At 53.6% G+C, this 24,007-nt stretch overlaps 2 protein-coding genes across 3 annotated transcripts; one reads left to right on the forward strand and one right to left on the reverse strand.

Annotated features, from left to right (window-relative positions):
• Window positions 1-515: 515 nt before the first annotated feature.
• Window positions 516-15,408, reverse strand: LOC117313191 (uncharacterized). The gene is made up of 8 exons (XM_073809448.1): window positions 15,393-15,408; window positions 14,475-15,112; window positions 12,871-12,943; window positions 12,665-12,765; window positions 6,292-6,473; window positions 6,011-6,141; window positions 1,363-1,417; window positions 516-1,033 (listed from the first exon to the last, which is right to left on the reverse strand). The coding sequence occupies exons 1-5, from the start codon at window positions 15,406-15,408 to the stop codon at window positions 6,366-6,368; spliced, it is 936 nt and encodes a 311-aa protein (XP_073665549.1). The 3' UTR covers window positions 516-1,033; window positions 1,363-1,417; window positions 6,011-6,141; window positions 6,292-6,365.
• CDC42EP2 (CDC42 effector protein 2) lies at window positions 14,031-20,369 on the forward strand. Of its 2 annotated transcripts, none has more exons than XM_033861034.2 (2): window positions 14,031-14,376; window positions 18,886-20,369. In XM_033861034.2, the coding sequence occupies exon 2, from the start codon at window positions 19,218-19,220 to the stop codon at window positions 19,860-19,862; it is 645 nt and encodes a 214-aa protein (XP_033716925.1). In that variant the 5' UTR covers window positions 14,031-14,376; window positions 18,886-19,217; the 3' UTR covers window positions 19,863-20,369. The 2 variants fall into 2 exon arrangements, with proteins under 2 accessions (XP_033716925.1, XP_004317927.3); XM_004317879.4 differs by lacking the exon at window positions 14,031-14,376 and adding an exon at window positions 15,101-18,646.
• The last annotated feature ends 3,638 nt before the right edge of the window (window positions 20,370-24,007 follow it).

The following is a 24,007-nucleotide window of genomic DNA, read 5'->3' on the forward strand; positions in this document are numbered from 1 at the left end:
GATTCCCCGGCGCTGGTTCAGCCGAGTCACCAGCAGCCTGGGGCTCACCTCTAGCCCAGAACACTTGGAAGGCCAGGCCTTCCAGGGTCCCCAACACGTCCCCGCACCTGTGTGTCCTGGCATCTGGGGAGAGGATGTCGCTGGCTAAACGTGGAGCGGGTTTCTGCCCTGAGCTGGCGGCTGTCCTGCCTCACACGCCAAAGCCAAGGCTGGAAACCCGCAGCTGTCAGGCCGAGGGAGCAGCCCGTGCCGATGCCTTGAGTCAGAGATAAATAGTTAACCTAATAGTGTGCAACCTTTGCCTTCCTCCTCTGATGGTGAAGTGGAATCAACAACAGATCGGACCAGGCTTGGGTAAAACTGGTCTCCCTCTGAAAACAAGCAGTCGCTGCTTTGTTTCATTCGTTTTACAAGTGCCTCCTCTGAAGGCAGGAATTGGAGACAAGCCCCAGCCTGGGGAGCTGATTTTCCCTCCTCCCCAGGATCCCCCACACGGGAAGCACCCAGCCACGGTCAAAGGGCCACTGTGACTTAGCAGCCTCAGGATGGAGCCTGGGCCCCTCTTCCACAACCTGATAGAGTTGCCGCAGTTCGAGAATGTCATTTGTATTTCTATCAAGCCACATATCAGCTAAAACCCCACCCCTCCCCGCCTTGGAAAACCCTTGCCGGGGAAGATTACGAGCCTTTGGCCACAATAGACAAGGCTCCGGCCCTTACCGTTTGAGCCCACGTGTGGCTCCTTGGGTGTCACGGCTCTGGCAATTCTTATGTTGCTGCTGCAGCAGCCTTGTGGGGAATGGTAATGTCCTGGTGCCCATTGGTCAAGGACAATCCAGAGGCCCCAGTGGGATAGGACGGTTTACAGAGGGGAGAAAAGACCTGTATCCTGGTGGGAGGGAGGCGTGTGCCGGGCAGGCAGGCGGTGGTGTGCAGCTTCCCGGGAAAGAAAGCTGGTGCTCCGCGTGAATGGGAGCAAGAGCCCGTTGCCTGGATACAAGTCGTGTGACTGTTGGCAATGCTCTGGGAGGACCTGAGCAGGCATTTAAAACAAAAAAAGCAGGATGAGAACCCCAGATTGCAGACAGGTCTGGCGACCCGTGCCCCTCTGACACCAGACGCTTCCCTTTTGCTCTTGGCGGGAAGTCGGTGCCCAGCGACTACCGGCTGACTGCTCCTCGGCCCCTCTTCACCTGGGTCACCAGTTTCCTGAAGCCTCGTCCCACTTGCTTGTGGGGAGAGCTCTTCCCCCCTCCCCTCACTGGGGCTCAGGATTCTGAAATAAGGCTCTGGGAGGGGGCACTGGTGATGGGGGTGGATGAAGTGGAGGAACCTGGCTGGGCCTGGACTCCTGGGACCCACCTGCTTCAGAATCCCCTTTGGTGGCATCTTCCCTCGTCCTGGTCGTGCCCTGGGCCTTCAAGACACAAGCCCAAGGATGAAGCAGATGGTTCTGAAGAAGCAAAGTCCTGTGTTCTTACCACGTTTGCCTCCCAGGCCTCGATGCCCCAGCCCTGCCCAGCCCTGGCCTCGGTGTTTCCTTTCCCTTCACTCAGGGTCACCTAGCCCGGCTCAGCCCAGCCTTGCGGCTTCCCCTAGTGCTGGGAGTAGCCATTTGGGCTGATTTTTCACTTCTCTGTTTGATACACGCTTCCTTTCCCCCGACCCTGGGGCTCCTGGCTGAGCCACCTGAGAGCCAGTTCTGGTTGGACACACGTGGCCTCTCCCTCCAGACGGCCCTCTAAGTAGATGTGAAAGGTCTTGACTGACTGGGGTGGGGTGAGGTAGGTTTTTTTTTTTTTACATTAAAAAAAAAAATGTTACTGAGATATAATAATAACACGAATTTCACCTTTTTTTTTCCTTTTCTTCTTTTTTTTTTTTTTTTTTGCCAGCAAGGTCTGTGGGATCTTAGTTCCCAGACCAGGGATTGAACCCGGGACCCCAGCAGTGGAAGTGCAGAGTCCTAAACACTGGACCGCCAGGGAATTCCCGAATTTCACCACTTTAATGTGTATAGATAGTTCAGTGGCTTTTAGTACATTCACAGTGTTATGCAAACATCATCACTATTTCTAGAATATTTTCTTCACCCCAGAAAGAAGCCCCATACCCACTAGCACTCACTCACCATCTCCACCCCACTCCCATCCCCTGCAAATGCTAAACTACTTTCTGGCTCTCTAGATTTACCTATTCTGGGCGTATCGTATAAATGGAATCAACCAGCATGTAGTCTTTTGTGTCTGGCTTCTTTCACTTAGCATAATGTTTTCAGGGTTCACCCATGTTGTAGCATTATCAGTGCTTCGTTCCTTTTTATGACTGAATACTATTCCACTATACAGATAGACCATGTTTGGTTTCTCCATTCATCAGTTGATGGACATTAGTGTTGTTTCCACTTTGGGGGCTATTGTGAGTAGTGCTGCTGTAAACACTCTGTACAAGTTTTTGTGTGAACATGTTCTCAATGCTCTTGGGTATATCATATACCCAGGTATGGTAGGGGGAGGGGCTTTAGAGTTATGGAAGAAGGGAATGCAAGGGAAGGGAGGGAGAAGAGAAGGAAGAAAAGAGGGAAAGAAAGAAGTGATGGGCCTGGAACTGTGCTTGCTTAGGAGCCAGATGCCTCGAGGAGGCTAGACTGCCTTGCTGAGAAGTTTGGATCGATTCTTGTGCCTTGGGGAATCTTTGAAGGCTTCTGAGTAGTGGAAGGACAACATCCAATCTGTGTCTTAGGAAAGGGCTGGCAGTGCCGCAAAGGGCAAAGTGAAGCCGGGAGAGGCGGGAGACGGGAGACACGTTCAGAGCCATCAGAGGACAGAGCCCCCCAGCAGTCTCTCTCTGTTCCTATGGAAACAGTACCCCAGTTCCCCTGTGGAGGAACTGCCTGTCCTCCCCCCACCTCCCTTGCCTAAACCAAACCGCACGTTGCATTTCTCTGGCCTCGGTGATTGGCCAGGGATAGGCACAACCCAAGACATGCCAAACACAATGACTCTAAGGCTTCTGCTGGAGGTGGGAGAAAAGACACACCATAAGGGTGGAGCTGCTGCAGCCGTCTTGCCACCATGAAGGGAAACGCCTCCTGAATATGGATCAAACCAGAGGACAGAGAGCCAGAAGCTGGGGAGAGAGGTCAGCACCAGGCTACAATGTCCGAGCTCTGGTGAAGTGAGTCTCCTGCCCCCAAACCTAAAGCACAAATACCAACCCCCCTTTGCAACAATGCGTGTGGACCTAGAGAAGATTATGCTTAGTGAAATAAGTCAGAGAAAGACAAATACTCCATGTTAGCACCTATATGTGGAATCTAAACAATAAAACAAACAAGTGTATCTAACAAAACAGAAACAGACTCAGATACTGAGAACAAAGTAGTGCTTACCAGTGGGAGGAGGAAGGGGGAGAAGCAAGATGGGGTATGGGATTAAGAGATAAAAACTACTATATATAAAATGGATAAGCAGCAAGGATATAGTGTACAGCAAAGGGAAATATAGCCATTGTTTTGTAATAACTTTAAAGGAGTATAATCTATAAAAGTACTGAATGACTATGTTGTACACTTGAAACTAATATTGTACATCCACTATACTTCAATTTAGAAAATAAAATAAAAAGAGAAATAGCAAATACCACCACCACCACCACCACCATCCGGGTTTTGTTTGTTTTGGCCATGCTGCGCGGCTTTTGGGATCTTAGTTCCCTGACCAGGGATTTAACCTGGGCCGCTGCGGTGAAAGCGCCAAGTCCTAAGCCCTAACCACTGAACCACAAGGGAATTCCCCCCCACACCCCTTTTTTTTTCTTAAGTTTAAGTTGAGAAAACACAGCTTGGGTAGGAAGGAAAGGGAATTACCATTTCTGAGGACCAACTGTGTGTACTTTGACACAGAGATCACATCTAACCCTCTGGCAGCCTCCAAGAGGTTCAAGATCACCGGCCGAAGTAAGCAATGGGGCTGGGATTTGAACTCCAATCCCTCGTCTCTCCTCTGTGCCATACTGACCAACTTGGCCACCCAGCAAGGACAGACTTCAGAGGAGTCCCAGGGAGCAACCCAGGTGCCTGGGAGCATGTGGGAGGAGGGGATGCCTGGATCTGTTGGGGCAGGTCGGGATGAAGGGGGCACCCAGATGGGCCCAGCCTCCCAGGACATCAGGGATGACAGATCCGGGCTCTGGTGAGGCGTGAGGATTGGAGGCGTTGATCCAGGAGTCGCCTGCGTAGAACTCATTACTCTCAAGAGAACCCAGAGCACTGGGAGTCTGGCCGACGAGAGGGGAGACCAGAGGGGGAGCTTACGCGCCTGGCCTCAGAGTCCGGAGGTCGCTGGGGTGGGACTTAATCACCCACGCTCAGGCATTTGGGCCCCTCTGTCACCCTGGCCTCATCATTCTAGATCTTCTTTCCCTGAGCGGCCAGGCCTATCTATGTCTGCTCCCTCTGGGTCTGCCCTGGAAATGCCAGGGCCCCATGGGCCTCAGGGCTGGTCTGCTCTGGGACCCACTGGGCCCACGGCCAGCTCCAGACTCCCCACCCAGACCCACCCTCCTCCTGTCAGCAGGGAGCCCGCCTAACAGCTGAAAGCCATGCAGCTGCCGGGGCCCAGGGCCCCTCGGGGGTCTTGGGGACAGCTGCTGGTCCGTGACCCCGCTGACCCCTGTCCCCGTGCACTGCTCCCTGAGAGCCTGGGCATCTGCCCCGAGCCTGGCGGGGCCCCGCAGAGCCCCATCTATCCTGCTGGCTCCCGTGGCTCCCAGATCCTCCCAGGGTCTGAGCATTTCTCACTGAGAGAGAGAACTGAAGACCTGCAGGGCTGAGTCAGCAGGCCCTACCCCCAGGAAAGGGGGAGAGCAGGGTGGGCAGAGGCAGTCCCGTAGCAGCCCCTCTCTGCTCCGGGAGCTGGAGGAGCCCTGGGCCAGTGTCTGGAAGGCTCAGCCATGCCTGAGTCCTGGGGGGCTGCTCCCGGGGCCCACTTTCCCGTGAGATCTGGAGTCCTCTTCAAATGTTCTTCTTCTTAGCCTAACTTCCAAAATATACAAATAGCTCAAACAACTCAATAACAAAGAAACAAACAACCCAATCAAGAAAGGGGCAGAAGACCTAAACAGACATTTCTCCAAAGAAGACATACAGGTGGCCAACAGGCACATGAAAAGATGCTCCACATTGCTAATTATTAGAGAAATGCAAATCAAAACTACAATAAGGTATCACCTCACACCGGTCAGAATGGCCATCATTAAAAAGTCTACAAATAACAAATGCTGGAGAGGGTGTGAAGAAAAGGAAACCCTCGTACACTGTTGGTGGGAATGTAAGTTGGTGCAGCCACTATGGAGAACAGTATGGAGGTTACTAAAAATAGAACTACCATATGACCCAGCAATCCCACTCCCGGGCATATATCTGGACAAACCTATAATTCAAAAAGATACATGCACCCCTATGCTCATAGCGGCACTATTTACAATAGCCAAGATATGGAAACAACCTAAATGTCCATCGACAGATGAATGGATGAAGAAGATGTGGTGTGTATATATATATATATATATATATATATATATATATATATATATAATGGAATACTACTCAGCCATAAAAAAGAATGAAATAATGCCATTTGCAGCAACATGGATGGACCTAGAGATTATCACACTAAGTGAAGTAAGTCAGACAGAGAAAGATAAATACCATACAATATCACTTATATGTGGAATCTAAAACATGACGCAAATGAACTTATCTACGAAACAGAAACAGACTCACAGACATAGAGAATAGACTTGTGGTTGCCAAGGGGAAGGGGGGTGGGGGAGGGATGGATTGGGAGTTTGAGATTAGCAGATGCAAACCATTTTATATATATATATACGTATAACTGAATTGCTTTGCTGTACACCAGAAACTAACACAACATTGTAAATTAACTATACTTCAGTAAAATAAATTAAAAACAAAATAAATGAACAAAGAAACCCCAAATGTTCTGACCTTAGATTATTTCCAATCACAGTGGTTTACCTCTGGGGATGGGTGTTGGAGAACCAGGGGTCAGGGCTCGGAGGATTATTTGTCGTGTCCATTCTCACATCCTGTTTGACATCTTTTGCCATGCGCATGGACTATTTTAAAAGAAAGAAAAAATTATGTGTGTGTGTGTGTATACACACAACTCTCTTGCCCCTCTGCTCCACGATGCCTGCTCCCTGAGGGCAGGGATCCTGTCCCGTCCCTGTAGAGTGCTTGGCACACAGTAGGCCCACAAAAGATACCTGCCGAAGGGATGCCTTGTCATGAAACGTCCACCTGGGCCCTAGCCCATCAGTTCCCATGCCTGTTCCCACGCCTACTCCTGTTCGCAGACACTTGCAGTGGTGCCGGCTCTGTGTGGGGATCTCTTCTCAGCATCGGGATGCAGACACGTACCACCAAATGGAGAGAATTCCTGCTCCACCTAGAGGGGGCGCCAGGAAAGCACCGAGAGCCACTGTGCCTCAAACAGAGGCAGCCCACTCCAGGGTCTTTTTTTTTTTTTTTTTTTGCCTGCATTGGGTCTTTGTTGCTGCGTGCGGGCTTTCTCTAGTTGCTGCAAGCAGGGGTTTCTCTTGTTGCAGAGCACAGGCTCTAGGCGCACGGGCTTCAGTAGTTGTGGCACGTGGGCTCAGTAGTTGTGGCTTTCGCTCTCTAGAGCGCAGGCTCAGTAGTTGTGGCACCCAGGCTTAGTTGCTCCACAGGATATGGGATCTTCCCAGACCAGGGCTGGAACCCTTGTCCCCTGCACTGGCAGGCAGATTCTTAATCACTGCACCACCAGGGAAGTCTCAACTGCAGGCTCTTTTACTTCCTAAACCCTCGTCTCCTATTTGCCCCCTGTATGCTACCCACGGTACCCTGCCCTTCATTCATTCATCTGTTCATTCATTCACATTCATTGCCATCCACTCTGGGGAGGCAACAGTGGTTACAGCCCAGTGGGGGATGGACATGAATCAGATGACGATGACTCAGAGAGGACCGTGGTCCGGAGTTTCTCCGAGGGAACTCGACATCGATTGGGGTCCAGAATGCTTCCCCGAGGGGAGATACCATGGCTGAGACCTGCAGGAATCGCAGGAGGCGGCCGGTGAAGGGAGGAGCCGTGTAAGGAGCCCGTCCTGGAGGCTGGGTGTGCTCAAGGCCAGAGAAGAGGGAGCTGAGAGGTGGCTTGAGGCTGGAGGCCAGCAGGGTCCCTGACCAGGGTTTGTGGCCACTGAAGCATGTGAGCAGGGGCGTGTGGCCGTCAGGTTGGTGTTTTGCATCAGTCATGATGTGGGGTGGAGAGTGGGCGGGGCCCCTGCTGGGATCCTCCATCTCCCTTGGTGGCCCCACTGTCCTCCCTTTCCTCCCTGGCCCCTCTCATCACCCAAGTCACCACACTGGACCGGCCTGACCCCGGTCCTTCCTCCCTGGCCCCTGTGGCCCATCTGTCACCAAATTCCAATCTTTCGACCTCATCATCTCCAGCGCCGTCTTTCACACCACAGCTCAGAGCCAAGTTCCGTCTCTCTCCTGATCCATCCCCCGCAAAGTGGCACCTGCCTCCAGTCAGGCCTCCCTCCACGTCCCCTTCTCTGAATCGATCCTCTTAAGCATAATTCTCTAATTCCTTTTCCAGTTCATGGAAAAGGAAATAGAAATGGCCCTGAAGCCTATGAAAAATGGCCAAACTCACTTACAAGAGAAACACAGATTAAAACCACACTGAGGCTCCTTTGTCTTTAGTTAGTGTTTACCTACCAGAGTGACACAAATCAAAAAGGCTGAGAACCAGTTGCCAGTGAGGCTGAGGAGAAATGGGCCCTGTGGTCCCTATGGGGGCCTGGACCTGGCACATCACCTGAGAAAGACAAGTGGACAGAGCTGACCAAATGACAACAGAGAGTGTCCTGCGACCCCCAAGCCCCTATGAACTTATTCTTCAGCTGTGCTCACACGAGTGTGTAACAGCATCTGTGCAAGATGGCAGCACTGCTTGTCACAGGAAAGGGCTGGGGACAACCTAAACGTCCGTCAACTGAGGCCATGGGTGTGGCTGATGGGCTGAAAGACCCTTGTCCAGAACAGAGGGAGTGGAGAGGGGGCTTGAGGCTGGAGAGACCATAATTTGCATAAATTATGGTACACCCCATGTGAAACACTGTGCAGCTGTGAGAAAATGAAACTGACGATATACTCTATGAACTGACATGAAGTGGTCATAGATATAATGTCAACTGAAGAAAGGAAGGTGCCGGACAATGTGAATAGCAGAGGCTCAATAAATTGTGGCTTCCCATGGCTCCTGCAGAATCTCCCCCATCGCCCCCGGCAGTGGGGCCTGTCCTCCCCCTGCTCCCACCAAGGTCTGCTGTACTTTGGGGCTCTACTTGTCTAAATATTGACATTTGTGTAAAAAAAAAAATGGATGGGGCTTTGCTTGCATGTGCAAAGAGTATCTCTAGAAGTGTTTACAAGAAACTGATAACGCTGGTTGTTTGTGGAGAGGAGAACTGGTGCCTGGGGAACAGGGGTAAGAGGGAGACGTTTTGCCTCTTGTGATTTCTTCTTTTATATTTTTATTTATTTATTTATTTGGCAGCTTCGGGTCTTTAGTTGCAGCTCGCGGGATCCTCGTCACGACATGCGGGATCTTTCGATGTGGCGCGTGGGCTCTTCAGCCTGCTGTGATTTCTAAATTGTGAACCACACGAAAGCATTACCATGTCAACAAGATAGTTTACATTAAAAAAATGCAATTCTGGTCATGTCGCACTTCTGCACAGATCCTTGCTTCCCTCCCACAGCATTCGGCTGCTCTCGTGAGCTATTGTCTGCTTTTAATTATTCTTTAATGGGCAAGTGACAGAAACCCAATTCCAACAGGACTAAACAAAAATTGTAAGTTGTTGGTTCACGTAATGGATGTCTGATTCAGGCATGGCTGGATCCAGAAGCACGAACAATGTTATTGAGAGTCATTCTCTGGGCTCTGCTTTCCTCTGTGCTGGCTTTATTCTTGGACAAGCTCTTCCGTGAGTCGACAGCCCTGAGTTGACATCTTGGCATCTGTCACCCTAATAGTCACCACAAGTTCCCAGGCTGAAGCCCACTGCTGACATGCCCATCCCTAAACCATCCCTATGACTCAGATTGGGTAGGCTGGGGCCTCAGACCCACTTTTAGAGCTTGGAGGCAAGGTCAATCATACTGGAGACTCTGGAAGATGGAGGGGTGGTCAGCAGAATAAGAGGAATGGGAGCTGGGCAAGAATAATGGTGCTCGCCAGCTACCCTCCTGGTCTTTCCCCTCTCCTATGCCGTGGTCTGCTGGACACATCTATCCTGTTTCCCGCTCACACCATGCATCTACTCGCACTCCTTCTGGCCTTTGCCTTTGCCTCTCCCTGCTCCCCCTGAAATATCCTTTCCTTTCTCCGCCTGGCAAATTCCTACTCATCCATTAATACCCTGCTCAAATATCACCTCCTCTCGAAGCCTTCCTAACTCTTCCATCTGTTTCCCCACCTCTAGCAGAACAAATCCTTCTTACTGCTGTTCTTTTTGGTTCTTCACTCAATCCATAGTCGCTCACTGAGCCTCGTCTATGCTGCCTGGGATAGAAAGAGGTAAATCAGAACTGGCCTCTGCTTTCAAGGACCTCCATTATGGCACAGAATGTGCTGTTTTAGAATTGGTTATTTGTTTTACTCAGGGTATCTGTTCTCTGAGGGCTGGGCCCAGCCTTGACCCTCTGTGTCTTCTCCAGTCAGCACAGCTCTAGGCACAAGGTAGATGCAAATGAGTTTTCAAAATGAATAATGACAAGGTGCCTTGAAGGGGTGGGAAGTGTTGAAAACAACGCCTGCTAACTCTGTGTTCCCCAGGCCAAAAGACAGCCATGTGGCTTGGATGTTCCCAGAGGCCTCCGGGAGGAAGTGCCTCAGTCCCTGCTAGGACAGGGCTGTCACCACTCCGGAAACCCCCATGGCCCTGGGCCTGGGGCCAAAAATCCGGACCCAAAGGAAAGTCCCCCAGTAAGGCCCTGCCACCCAGCTCCCAAGGAGGGGTCCAAGGCAGAGGCAGAAGCTGGCGGTAGCTTCGAAGGGACTCTCATCTCGAATCCCAGCCTCTGCCAGGTCAGAGTTCTATGAAGGCAAGTGAAAAGCGAGGAGGGCAGGGCTGGAGTTGGCAGGAGCCCAGGGGAGGAAGGAAACAAGAAACAATCAAGGAAAAATCCAAACCAGGCCTGGGGTTGGCTCAGGCCACGGAGCCCTGCAGGCTGAGCTCAGGCTGTGCGGAGGAGGCTTCCTAGGGGTGGACGGAGCTCTGGCCCTGCTCCCTGTCTCCCTGTGGCAGGGGATCGGGGTGGCGGGGGCTGAGGCCCTTCCAGAGACCTTGTCTCCTCACACTGCCCCCTAGACGCCCCCAAGAGTATCACCACCCTTCCCTTTTGACTCCCTGCTCTCAGACCTGTCCCCAGACTCCTGGTCCCCTCATCCCACCTGCCTCCCTAGGTCCCCGGGTGGGCGGAGCCGAGGAGAGCTGGCTCCGGCCTGGGAGTCCTACCCCTCCGGCTCAGTTCCTCCGTTCTTCCAGGCTAACCTCGGAAAAGGGGGCCTCGGGCCCTATCCCCCAGGGCCTTTGGGGGCTGGGGCTGCTGACGTGGGTGATTTTCAGGAAGAAGAGACTGGGCGGGGAAGGAAGGGCTGAGTCAGTCCCTGTGTGGTGATTACAGGTCCTGTGGGTGTGGGAAGTTGCTGTGGGACTGGGGGGCAGAGGGGTGGGGACTGGGCTTATCTCAGGATCAAGGCGAGGCTCCAGGCTGAGAAGAAGGAATTTGAATACCACATTTTTTGGGGGGATTTTTTGGCCGTGCCGCGCAGCATGTGGCATCTTAGTTCCCGGATCAGGGATCGAACCCATGCTCCCTGCATTGCAGGCACAGAGTCTTAACCACTGGGCCTCCAGGGAAGCCCCTTGGGGCATTGCTCCACACAGGCTTCCTTGCCTCTAACCTGTCCTGAATGTCCCTCAGGGTCCTACCCCCTCAGACACTGGGGTGTCCAGGAGTCCTTCCAGCAAGAATAGTCCAGGCCCTAGCTGAGGCAGCAGACCCTCAGTCAGGCTGGGCAGGGGGCACTTGGCCTGAGTGTCTACGGGGTCAGAAATACAGGACACCCTGGCCCTCCCGTGGCTCAGGATCCCGGCCTCACCACCCATACTTGGGCCTTTACACACTGCCTGAGAAGTTGCATAAAAAAGCCAGTTTTAGTCAATGAAATCCTGTTTTATAAATGCTCATTAATTGCAGGGCTGCCATGGCAACACTGGGCGTATCTGCGAAGATCTCGTCCATTCAGCAGAGCTGAGAGCTGCCAGCAGCCCCATCCCCAGGGATTCCTCAGGCCCCAGCCAAGTGACATGACCGCATCTGTGAATGGGGAGAATGAACCACCTACCTGAGTGCTTGCAAAGCACAGAACCCAGTGCCTGGCACAAAGCGGGCCTTGGATGTGGGCTTTGTGGGGGCCATATCTCTGGCTGATGGCAGGAGAGCAGCACAGGGAGCCGGCACTGGGCGGAGCCACGTCACAGCCAGGTGGGATTAAAACAGTCCCCAGAGCACGGTTCCTGTGGCTTTGGGTCCTGGTTGGGAGGATGGCTAGTTGCTGAGGGAGGGGTCCGGGGGTTGGGTCAGGCTCGGGGGCCAAATCTGCTGCTCTCTATCCATCCCCCAAGGTTCCCCAACTGCACAAACACACACACACACACACACACACACCCCAGAACCTCTCCAAAGGGCTCTGGAGTTCGTTCCTGGCTTTGAGTGACCTTGGATGAGGGTCTTTGCCTCTGCAAGCTTTCACCTCTGTAACTTTGTTTTGCCGCCAGCCCTGAATGGAGCTCCTGACCTTCCCCGAGCCCCTTCCTCCAATGGAGGATGCTCAGCTGATGGGCGGGGCTGCGCCGCAGGCTCAGGGGGGTCATCATTAGAGTCATCTAGGCATCATTAGACTCATTCCAGGTCAGGTGACAAGGCCAGTCACCACCCCCCAAAGCTCCTGTTATAATGTTTCCATGAAACTCCTGCCTGCGGGGACTGTGTGGTCCCATCAACAATACACTCGCAAGTCCCTTCTCTTGCTTGGGACTCATGTAACTCCCATTTTACAGGCAAGAAGGCTCAGAACGGGACTGTACTTTCTTCGTCTGTGGCCACAGAGCAAGTCAGCAGCACAGCCAGCTCAGAACCTGGGTCTGTGGCTCAGAAGCAGTGCTCAGGGCCTGGCACCTAGCTGTCCCCCTACCTGGCTGTGTGTGGGAAGGAAGGCGGGGTGGGGGGTGACAATGGCTGGGTGAGAAGACTGAGTGGGGACGAGGGCCCGGAGCCAGCATGTCTTGCCACTTGCAGTCTAAGTAGATCACTGTCAGGGCCCGAGCTTCGGTTTCCATTTCTGTAAAGGGGGATAGTGATGCTGGCTCTGCCCACCTTGCTGGGCTCTCAGAGGATTTGAGGAGCTCAGGGGCAAGAGGCACTTGGTAAGGGCACAGGCAAGCCTGGGTGGGTGGATTCTTGGCAGAGCCGCGGTGGCAGGAAGGGAGAGAGGTACAATACTTATCCACACACACGACAATTTGGCCCAGGGCCCCATTCCTCCACTGTCCAGGCCTCAGTTTTCCTCTGAGCCACCAGGCCAGTCCTGGCAGAATCCACCTGACTGATGCTCCCTGGGGAGTTAAAGGAGGAAACTTCCCTGTATTAGTTTTCTATTGCTGCTGTAACAAACCACCACAAACTTGGGGGCTTAAAACAACACAAATTTATTAACTTACGGTTCCGTTGGTTTGAAGTCCAACATGGGTCTAAAATCAAGCCGTCAGCTGGGCCGTGTTCCTTCTGGAGGTTCTGGGGGAGAATCTGTTTCCTTGACTTTTCCAGCTTCTAGAGGCCACCCACATGCCTTTGTCTGTGGCCCCTTCCTCCATCTTCCAAAGCAGCAACACAGCATTTCTGTGTCATCACATCTCTTTCTCTGACTCTCCTGTCTCCCTCTTCCACTTTTAAGGACCATCATGATTACATTGGGCCCACCCAGATAATTCAGGGTAATCTCCCTCTTTTAAAGTCAGTTGATTAGTAACTGTAATTCCATTGGCAACCTTAATTATTCTTTGCTGTGTAACGAAATATATTCACAGGTTCCAGAGACTAGGACATGGACATCTTTAGGGAGGGGCCATTTGCCTACTCCACTCCCCTTCTCCCCATCCTTCCCTCCCTCAGGATGCCTTCCTGACCCCCTCTCCCTAAGAGTCCCTCCCACATTTACAGTATGGAAGCTTTCATCATCCTGGTCACATTGTACGGTCACAGCTGTCACCCTCCAGAAAGCAAGGTCCCCTCACCTCATTACCATCCACCCTTCCTTTGCCCCACTCTTCTTAGCACTTGCTCCCTCAGACGGGTATCACAGTCTACTTGGGGACTTGGGTTTCCTCCATTTCCCTTCATTGGACAGTAGGTCCCAGTCCGGAGGGGGCTGCATCCCCAGCGACAAGAACAGCGCCTGGCACCTATAGATGCACAATTATCTGCTGAATCACTGAAAGGAGCAAGGGCAGAGTTCCCTTTAGTCTATCTCCAGCTCCTGTGTAGGGCCTGCCCTTCAGTAAATGTTGCTCGTACTGAACGAATGAAAGAATGAATGAACCAACCAACCAGCCAATCAACTAATGTTGGAATGAGTCTAAGTACGGATCCCACCCCAGCCCCGGAAGCCACTTAGCCTGACAGCAAATACGGGCATGGCCCGGCCACTCCTCCCGCACACACCCTCAATGCCCTGTATTCTAAGGGGCGGCAAACTCCTGAAAGCTCTCGGAAGTCTGTAATATTTTAACATAGACGCCTCTAAGGCCTCATTCATTTCCTTAGTAGTCACTGAATACACTTGTGCGGGCGCCTCCCCGGACCCGGCCCTCCTAGAACCGAGAGTTTTGGTTCCGACGGGCACAGCCGGAGTCCGCGAAGTCCAGCCCGTGCACCCGACGCCGCCTGGGCCGCAGCCGCCCGAGCTTGGAATGGACCCCCGGGCCCGCGCGGCTGCTGGACCCCCGCGCTGCGCCTCCAAAGGGGGAACCCAGGCGGGCCAGGGAGTAGGGCGAGGCTGTGGGCGGGGCCTAGTTGGGGCGGTCCCGGCATTGGCTCCGCGGCAGGGGGCGGGGCTTTAGGGGCCACTGTCAGCACTGTAAGTTCACAGCCCAGGTCTGTCCCATCGCCGCGCGGTCCAGCTCCTGAGCTTTCGCCGCCCGCCGGTCAGTCGCTTGAACGCGCTCAAGGTGAGTTCAGGCCGGGACTCTGCGGCCCGACCGCGGCTCCTAGGGAGGCCCATACTCGAGGCGCCCCATCCCAGCTCGCGCCCCGGCCCCCGACTCACCTCCACGTAGATCCTTTCCCGGGTGCCTCGGGCTGCACCATGTTTCCCGCCCGCGCCTTGGTCCCGGCGGCCACGCCCGCTTCCCCCTCGGCCTGCGGTGCGCCGCGCATCCCGAACCTGAACTCCCGGTCCAGCCCTCCACACTGCGCCAGAGCCCCCGCCCCCCACCCCAGGACCCGGGAGTACCCTCCCGCCGCCATCCCCGCCCGGGCTCAGGGTCGTATGGTGAGGTGTCCTCCTATCTTTAGCCGTGGCCGCGAGTGTCCTGAAACGGATCCGGACTGCGCTGGGCTGCACTCGGGCAGAGGGCTGGGAGGGGTCGGCGCCGGAACCCGAGCTGGGGCTGAGGAGCCGGACCCACGGGAGCCAGGGGCGGGGGCTGCACGCCAGAGCTCTGGCCCTGAGCCGAGCGGACACTCGGACATCGCCCAGGCCGGAAAGCACGGGGGAGGCTCCTCCCTGAGTTTGGATACCCGGGCAGGGTCCAGGATCTCTCCCTTTCCCCCCACTGTCGGGTTGTGAGACCAGAGCCCCCCAAGAGAAGAAGATCCCGCAGACAATCCTCACCTGGTACGTCAACGTGCGGCTCCTTGGGGGAGCAGGAGACGCTCTGGAGACCCGAGTGCGCGCCGGGAACCCTCCGGGACGAGGGGCAGTAGAGGGAGAGAGCGCGCCACCTAGTGGCCGCGGAGCCGAGCGCCGCTCTGCACAGCGACGCTGGGAGACCCCGCTGCCAGCGAGGGGGACTCTACGCAGGCAGGCTAAGTCCTGGCCGGCAGGCGGAGGCGGACCCCTCTGCTCGGGGGCTGTTCATTTTTGGTCTTGTTTGGAGCACTGTCCCCGGAGAACCAAAATGCTTGAGGAAGGCCCTACAGCTATTTGCTGAATAAATATCGGGGCTGACAAGTGACCCGCTACCCCTGTCTTTGTACATCGGCGCTCTCTCTCACTTGCAGTATGGCAGTAGGGTCTCCAGTAGCCCCCTGGTAATGGCTTTATTGTCATCCCATTTCATAGACGAGGAAGGTGAGGCCCAGAGAGGAAAGGTGTCTTCCCAAGGTTAGGGTGAGTTCCAGGTAGAGATGGGTTCAAGGTCAGAGGCCTGCTTTTTGAACACTCCTGGTGGAGAGTGGCCTAGTAGTTCTTGTGACAGGAAGGGTTCTGCATCCAGGAAGTCATTTTCTCTAAAGGAGGCCCCGGGCTCCTTCCAGAGCAAGCCAACAGAGCTGGGATGTCTCCCATCTGCTCCTCCCAAAGCTGCAGGAAGGCCCCCCGTCCCAGGCCCCCAGAGCCTTGTCCTGATGGAGAGCTCATTCTCACATCTCTGGACACTTGCAAATTGAGAGAGGGGGCCAACCAAGAGGTAGGACTTAAATGGAGGAGGTCTGGGGACCCGGTGGCCCCAGCCCAGGTGGGAGCCTATTTCTCTCCTGCTCCCCAAGCAGTTCACAGAGGTTGACACGGCCCACTGCATCGGAGCCACTGGGACCCAGCTACGTAGTAGTGCCCACTCTTCCTCTTACTAGCTGGGTGACCTCAGCAAAGTTGCTTAACATCTCTGAGTTTCAGCTTCTGCCTCTGTAAAGGCCAGTAATGACACCCACCGTGCTGTGCCTGGGACGTTAAAATGGAAACCATGCAAGGGTAGCTGGAGCCTGGGGTCTTGTAGTTGCCAAATCTGAATACTTGGGGCTTGACGGTTGCAATTCCCAGCTCTCCCCTGGTGGTTGAGGCTGGCCCAACCCTTCCCCCCAGCCTCAGTTCTCCCCACATCTGGAATTGGGTGGGTACATCTGGCTCAGAGCAAGAGAGCTGTCAGGGACACCGGATTTGTTGTGGAAACATTCAGGCTGTCTTGGCACCCCTGAATGATGGGAGGGAACTGGCCCAAGTTCTGGGCAGATCCCCTCGGTTAGCCCCCCTCTCCGTGAGTGAAAAAGAAGGAAAAGCTACCCCAAGACTTCTCCTGCCAAGGGGACAGATAGGAGGTGTGTCGGCATGCCCCCAGGCCTGGCATGGTGGGCACAGATAAATGTTTGTTAGATAAAGGAGTGATGGGAGTCCAAGACTTCAACTTCAGAGCACTCCCTGCCTCCCTCTTCCTCCCTCCAGCTTCTTCCAAGCTTAGCTGGAATTCTGCCACCGGAGAGTCATTCTTTTGTTTCCTATTAAGCTGCAGGTGCTCTGGGAGGGGCAAGATGTCCGGTCTCTTTGGCTCAGCTCAACTGACCCAGGGTGTCCGGTCCTGGGGTGGGGTTTCCTGAGTAAGGGCCTGGGCTGGGGGGGTGTAGCTGGGACTCAGCCTCTCCTGCATCCTCTTTCCTCCTTCCTGCTCCCTCCTGCCGGTCCCCTCACTCTTCCCTCGCCCTGCCCGGCCTGGCCTGGGATGAATAATGGGGCAGAGGACCTGGCAGAGGCCTCCCTGATGCTGCTCGGTGCTTCCCCAGTGATTTCCCACCTGCTCAGCCCCTGTTGGCCTGGGGAGAGTGGGCTTATCTAGGTACCTGCTGGGTGACCTTGGACAAGTTGCTTTGCCTTCCATGCTCTGATTCTACACATCAGGCCAATCCCCCACCGTGGGAACTAGAGGAAGTGCTTGCTCCACTTCCTTTTTCTGTCAAACCTGCACGATACCCCTCCAGAGTGTATTTATTTTTTCCACATTAAAAATATCTTTATTTTTTCTGACTACATGAATAATACGTGCTCATAAATAATACATGCTTCTTATTAAGAATTTGAGCTTATAGGGCTTCCCTGGTGGCGCAGTGGTTGAGAATCTGCCTGCCAATGCAGGGGACACGGGTTCGAGCCCTGGTCTGGGAAGATCCCACATGCTGCGGAGCAACTAGGCACGTGAGCCACAACTACTGAGCCTGCGCGTCTGGAGCCTGTGCTCCGCAACAAGAGAGGCCACGATAGTGAGAGGCCCGCGCACCGAGATGAAGAGTGGCCCCCACTCGCTGCAACTAGAGAAAGCCCTCGCACAGAAACGAAGACCCAACACAGCCATAAATAAATAAATAAATAAATAAATAAAAGAGTTCCTTTAAAAAAATTAAAAAAAAAAAGAATTTGAGCTTATAAAAGTATGAACAAGAGAGGGAAGTCACCTGAAATTCTACCACTTTGAGAGAACCACCATCAACATTTTGGTGACCATCCTTTCATATTTGGCTTACATATATCATTTCTTAGTAATGGGCCCCAGATTTTAATTTTTTCTGAGGACAACTTTCCTCCCATGTCACAAGACCCACACCCCATCCCTGCCCTCTACCCCAGTCTAGGTATACCACATGACAACCTAGTGCCAGCCTTCTATATTCTTCTCTGTTCCTATATCGAATATAATCCTATGCAGACCTGTATATGCAGGTACACATACATGCATGTTCAGGGAGTGGGGAGGAGAGCTGGTCAATGTTTTCAAAAAATGGATCCTTCTAGACTACATTTGTTCATTTTGCTTCTCTCTCTCTGCAATGCCTTATGGGAATCCCTCCAAAATGTCCGATAGCTCTAATTTTATTTATTTATTTGTTTGTTTGTTTGTTTATTTAGTGGCTTGTGGGATCTTAGTTCCCCTACCAGAGATTGAACCCGGGCCACAGCAGTGAAAGCGCTGAGTCCTAACCACTGAACTGCCAGGGAATTCCCTGATAGCTCTAATTTTAAAATGGGAATGATAGGAAGGTGGTTGTGATGATTAAATGAGATGTGTGTGCAAAGAACTCAACGAAATTCCAGGCACAGAGCAGAGCTGCCACGCCTCAGATATTTGTATCCCCCACTCCATCTTCCCCTTAGGCGCTGGGGCAGGGAGGAGGGGCAGAAACTACATTAAGCTTAGGCCTTGCCCATAAGGAACTCCTAACGGAGAGGAGGAGAAAAGGGAAGCTCTGAGCAGGTGACCTCACTTCCAGTAGGATGTGATGGGGCCAAATGGGAGGTGTCGGTCGTTATGCACTGTTGGCTGAACTCCTGCTGTGCCAGGCCTGGGAGGATGAGACAGAGGTTACAAGATCTCAATCCTCCGTCAATCGGGAGCTGAGACAAATCTGCGAGACCCCCAGACAAGTTGGCACGGTCATGTCCTGGGCACAGTTGAATGCAGACCACAGCGATGAGCAGAGCTGGGGACTCAGGGCAAGAGATCAGAGCCGGGGCAGGTATGTGACTTCAGTCCTGTCGCTTAGGTTCCCCACTCACGGAGGGAGGGGCTTGGCGCTGCTGATCCAGGCCTTGAGGTGCAACAAGTCCGTGAGCGAACACAGGCTTCAGCCAGGAGGGCTCCCCACAGGCGTGCAGCGCCACGTGGGCTCCCAGGGCTGATGAAAGAGACCCAGAAACAAGACGGATGCCTCTGCCTTTGTCCTTCTGTCCCTGACTTGTACCCTTGATGTTTCAGCTCCTCAGCCCTGGACCAGAGAGAAGCTGGCGAGGACGAGCCCAGACAGCATCACTGCCTACGAGCTCTGCGCCTTCCTGCTTCCAGTTTTCAGACGAGTTTTCAACCCTCTTGGGAGAAAGTGATTTTTGTTATCTCGATCCTCTGACTTCATCGATCGTTTATCTTTCTTTTCCAAATTCCTTGGGCCAACTTTGGTCACACCACACGCACTTGGCAGGTGTTTGGTGTCTGGAAACCTCCCTCTAGGTGTTTCTTGAGGGTGGTGAGAGGAGGCAGCGGAGGCCGTGGTCCTGCGAGCAGACTGTCCAGGCCTGGGTGGTGAGGTCGCGATGTCCACCAAGGTGCCCATCTATCTGAAGCGCGGCAGCCGCAAAGGCAAGAAGGAGAAGCTGCGGGACCTGCTGTCCTCAGACATGATCAGCCCACCACTGGGGGACTTCCGTCACACCATTCACATCGGCAGTGGTGGCGGCAGTGACATGTTCGGTGACATCTCCTTCCTGCAAGGCAAGTTCCACCTCCTGCCGGGGACGGCGGTCGAGGAGGCCGAGGAGGATGGTGGCTTTGAGCTGCCCTTCCAGTTCACGCGCACGGCCACCCTGTGCGGGCGGGAGCTCCCCGACGGGCCGTCCCCTCTGCTCAAGAACGCCATCTCCCTCCCCGTCATCGGCGGGCCCCAGGCACTCACCTTGCCTGCCGCCCAGGCCCCACCCAAACCCCCTCGCCTGCACCTGGAGAGCCCTCAGCCTTCCCCACAGCCCTCCCCGCAGGAGGCAGGGAGTGTGGACATCTGGCGGATTCCAGAGGCTGCCTCGACCCACAGTGGGCTGAGCCCCGAGTCTGGGGCTGAGGAGCCCTTCCTGTCCCACGCCAGCTCCCTGCTCTCCCTGCATGTAGACCTGGGGCCTTCCATCCTGGACGACGTTCTCCAGATCATGGACCAGGACCTGGGCCACCTGCAGATCCCCACATAGGACACAAGAATGGCCAGGCTGGGGTGAATGCCAGAGACAGTTGGTGGACACGGCCCTGATCTAGAAGTCGGGGTCCCAAGGTCCCACCTGCGTGGTTGCTGGCCAGTGATTTCTCACTTTGAGCCTTTGTTTCCCCTCCCTCCCACCCTCTCCCCGTGGACAGAGTGGCCTCTTTGCTTTCCCCTAAGCCCCACGAGGATATGTGTAGACGTCAGCCCAAAGTGCCCTGTGCCTCCTGGGCCACCTGGACCCCCACCGCCAACTGCTCCTCAGACCCCTTGGACTGAGGCTCTGCTGAAATGGAATCTGCTTTTCACCTCCCTCTGCCTCAGCCCCATCAGCGCCCTGCTGGGGGGCGGAGGGTGAGGGAAGACGTGGGGCACAGCCAGCTGGATCTCTGGCTCTGTGTCCTTAACTGGGAATGTGGCACCAGTGACCGATGTCCCTCCACCCCACCCCTCCTACATGACCAGGGGATTCTGGTTGCAATAAAACTTGCTGCTGCTGGTACTTGTGTTCGCCGTACCCTGCCCCCAGGCTCCTCTTGAAGTCAGGCCAGGCTCTGGGAGCTGTGGGCTGACCCTGGGGGAGACCCCAGCCCCAGAGGGCCTTGAACAGGGCGGGGCCTGCCTTCTGGAAGACGGTACCCCATTCCTAGCCCATAGTGAGAATGAAGCAGGAACGAACCAAGTGCCAATTGGGGATATTCTGACGTTAATTCGGGTGTTTGACAAGAGACGGCCAAGCACCGGAGTAGGCCAGGAGCTGGCCCTGGGGGCTGGGGTTTGTCAGGGAGGCCCAAGAGGCAAGGAATAACCACGGGCCTGGCGCAGTGGAACCAACAGCTTCTTGGGCGCCAGAGGACTGAGGGAGCGCACGGCAGGGCGGGCTGGGCCTGGGGCTGGGCAGGATCAGCCTTGCTCGTCAGCAGACCCATCTCATCAGCGCTGCCTACTGAGCACCTGCAGTGCATCAGACATGCTCCAAGTCTGGTGGGGGGAAGGATATCAAATCTGTAAGCAAGCAAATTTCCTATAGTGTTGAACACCATGAAGAAAACACCAAGATTGGTAATGTCTGGGGCAAGGGTGCGGTGGTGTCGTGATTCTGAGCCAAACCTGAGGGCTGACGGACTTATGCTCACGCATAAGCAAAGGCACTGAGGCACCAGAGTGAGTGACAGAGAGGATCTGACATGTGGCAAAAAGAGCAAAGGTCTCTGAGTCCAACCTAGCCTTGTGAGGCTCAGTTTCCCCATCTCTAAAATGCAGCCAGTGATACCTACCTAACAACCTAGCAGGGTTGTTAAGCAAGTCAGGGATAACGTTTATTAGCGTGCACATGGAAGGTATTCAAACATGGTTATGCTGTGAGACATAAAGGAACACGGGGCTTGGGAAAGGCAGGACCGTGAAGCTGGGAAACTGGGTCGGAGTCGGCTTAGAACAGTTCTCCTTGCAAGGCTGAAGCTGAGGCCATGGGAGCTGCCGAAAGAGTTTAAGCAGGAGAGACGGGGGGTCAGACCCAGGTTTTAGAAGGGTCACCAGCCAGGCCGAGTAGGGAGACGGACCAAAGATCAAAGAGGAAGAAGCCGTTGCAGGAAGAGGGCTGGCTCCGCGTGGGGACAGTGGGGACCGAGAGGAGGGGAAGGTGCTGGCGTGGGGCTTCGTGTCTGACTGGTACAGACCACGTGGGCAGCTGGAGGCCAATGCCGGCCTCGGTGACCCCTCTTCCATTCTCTGCTGGTTCTTTTCCATCCTTTTGACCCTACAAATCTCAGACTCCCACCTCACCCCCAGGCTTTTCTACCTCTAGGCAGAGATTTCATACCAGAGGCCAAAGCAGAATTAGACCAGGAGGCATTTTTCTTGACTACACTGATTTGTTTTTTAAAAGGTGATGCGTTTTTTTTATTCTGGTAAAACATATATAACACGAAATTTACCATTTTAACCTTTTTTAAAATTTATTTATTTATTTTTGGCCGTGTTGGGTCTCTGTTGCTGCACGCAGGCTTTCCCTAGTTGCGGTGAGCGGGGGCTACTCATTGCGGTGCGCGGGCTTCTCATTGCCATGGCTTCTCTTGTTGTGGAGCATGGGCTCTAGAGCGCACGGGCCTAGTTGTTCTGCAGCAGGTGGGATCTTCCTGGATCAGGGCTCGAACCCATGTCCCCTGCATTGGCAGGCGGGTTCTTAACCACTGCGCCACCAGGCAAGCCCCCATTTCAACCATTTTTAAGCATATGGTTCAGTGGCATTAAGTACATTCACATTATTCTGCAACCATCACCACCATCCATTTCCAGAACTTTTTTCATCTTCCCGGAGTGAAACTCTGTATCCATTAAACACTAACTCCACATTTCCCCACACCCCCTGCCCCGGCCCCTGGCAGCCACCCTTCTACTTTATGTGTCTATGAATTTGACTACTCTAGGGACCTGATACAAGTGGAATCATACGGTATTTAGTTTGGGGGTTTGCTTTATTCTTTTGGCCGAGCCTCACGGCTTATGGGATCTTAGTTCCCAGACCAGGAATTGAACCAGGGCAGTGAAAGCACCGAGTCCTGACCACTGGACCACCAGGGAATTCCCTATTTGTCTTTTTGTGACTGCCTTATTTCACTTAGCATGATGTCTTCAAGGTTTATCCGTGCTGTAGCATGCGTTGAAATTTCATTCTTTTTAAAAGCTGAGGACTTCCCTGGTGGCACAGTGGTTAAGTATCCACCTGCCAATGCAGGGGACACGGGTTTGATCCCTAATCAAAGATGCCATATGCTGTGGAGTAACTAAGCCCATGCGCCACAACTACTGAGTCTGTGCTCTAGAGCCCGCAAGCCACAACTACTGAAGCCCACGTGCCTAGAGCCCGTGCTCCGCAACAAGAGAAGCCACCACAATGAGAAGCCCACGCACCACAGTGAAGAGTAGCCCCTGCTCACCACACCTAGAGAAAGCCCGCACGCAGCAACAAAGACCCAACACAGCCAAAAATAAATAAATAAATATTTTTTAAAAAGCTGAATAATATTCCATTGTCTGTGTATTCCACATTTTGTTTATCCATCCATCCATCAATGGACACCTGGGTTGCTTCTGTCTTTGGCAATTGTGAACAATGCTGCTCTGAATGCGGGTGTACCCATATCTGTTTGAGTCCCTGCTTTCATTTCTTTTGGGTGTGTACACTGAAGTGGGATTGCTGGATCACATGATCATTCTATATTTAATTTCTTAAGGAACTGCCATTTTCCATAGGAGCTGCACCATTTTACGTTCCTACCAAACTTTCTGTTTTTAATCTGAAATTTTTGCCATCATTTACAGAATAGGAGATGTACTATCTGTAGTGGGATTTGAACCCACTGTGAGACCCCAAAGCCTGTGCTCAACTGCAACCCTCTCCCCCAACATGGGTTCAGCTTCAGACCCTGGTAAAGTGTGAAGGCAAAGGATGGGGAGCTGAAGGCCAGCAGCGTCTTACCTGCAGGTTCCCCCTCGGGGCTTGAGTGGCTTGTCTCCATCTGCCCAGGAGGGGAAGACAAGAAAAAGGACAGCTTCCTTATAGCTTCACCCAGCTGGAAGAAGGCACCTCAGCTTGGACCTGAGGTGAGGACAGAGTGGCCATGAAAGAGGGACATTCTTGTCCCGGTTCCCCTGGTAGTGCTCCCCACCTACCTTGCATCAGGCATGAGGCCAAGGACCCTGGGAAACCACTCAGGGTTGCCATGTCTGGGTGGAGAAAGGGGACTAGATGGCGAAACTGAAGCATCAGACTAAACTCGGGATACCTGCTTCACCAAAGTAGCCAGAGGCGGAGTGAAGGACTTTCCCTCTTCAACTTGGAGAGCGCTATACACATCCTACAGATACCACCTCCCACAAATAGGAGGACAAGTTGTCGTTGGACAGCCAAAAAAATGACAAATATGCCACGGGAATTCCCTGGTGGTCCAGTGGTTAGGACTCTGCGCTTTCACTGCTGTGGGCCCAGGTTCAATCCCTGGTCAGAGAACTAACATCCCGCAAGCCTCAGGGCACAGCCAAAAAAAAAAAAAAAAAAGACAAATATCCCTACAGTCCACTGTTTTAGATGTCCAACGTCCATGCATGTCCTTATTCTAGTATTTACTCTTAAAA

The sequence above is a fragment of the Tursiops truncatus genome, chromosome 8 (genome assembly GCF_011762595.2).
Source record: "Tursiops truncatus isolate mTurTru1 chromosome 8, mTurTru1.mat.Y, whole genome shotgun sequence".
Lineage (NCBI taxonomy): Eukaryota > Metazoa > Chordata > Mammalia > Artiodactyla > Delphinidae > Tursiops > Tursiops truncatus.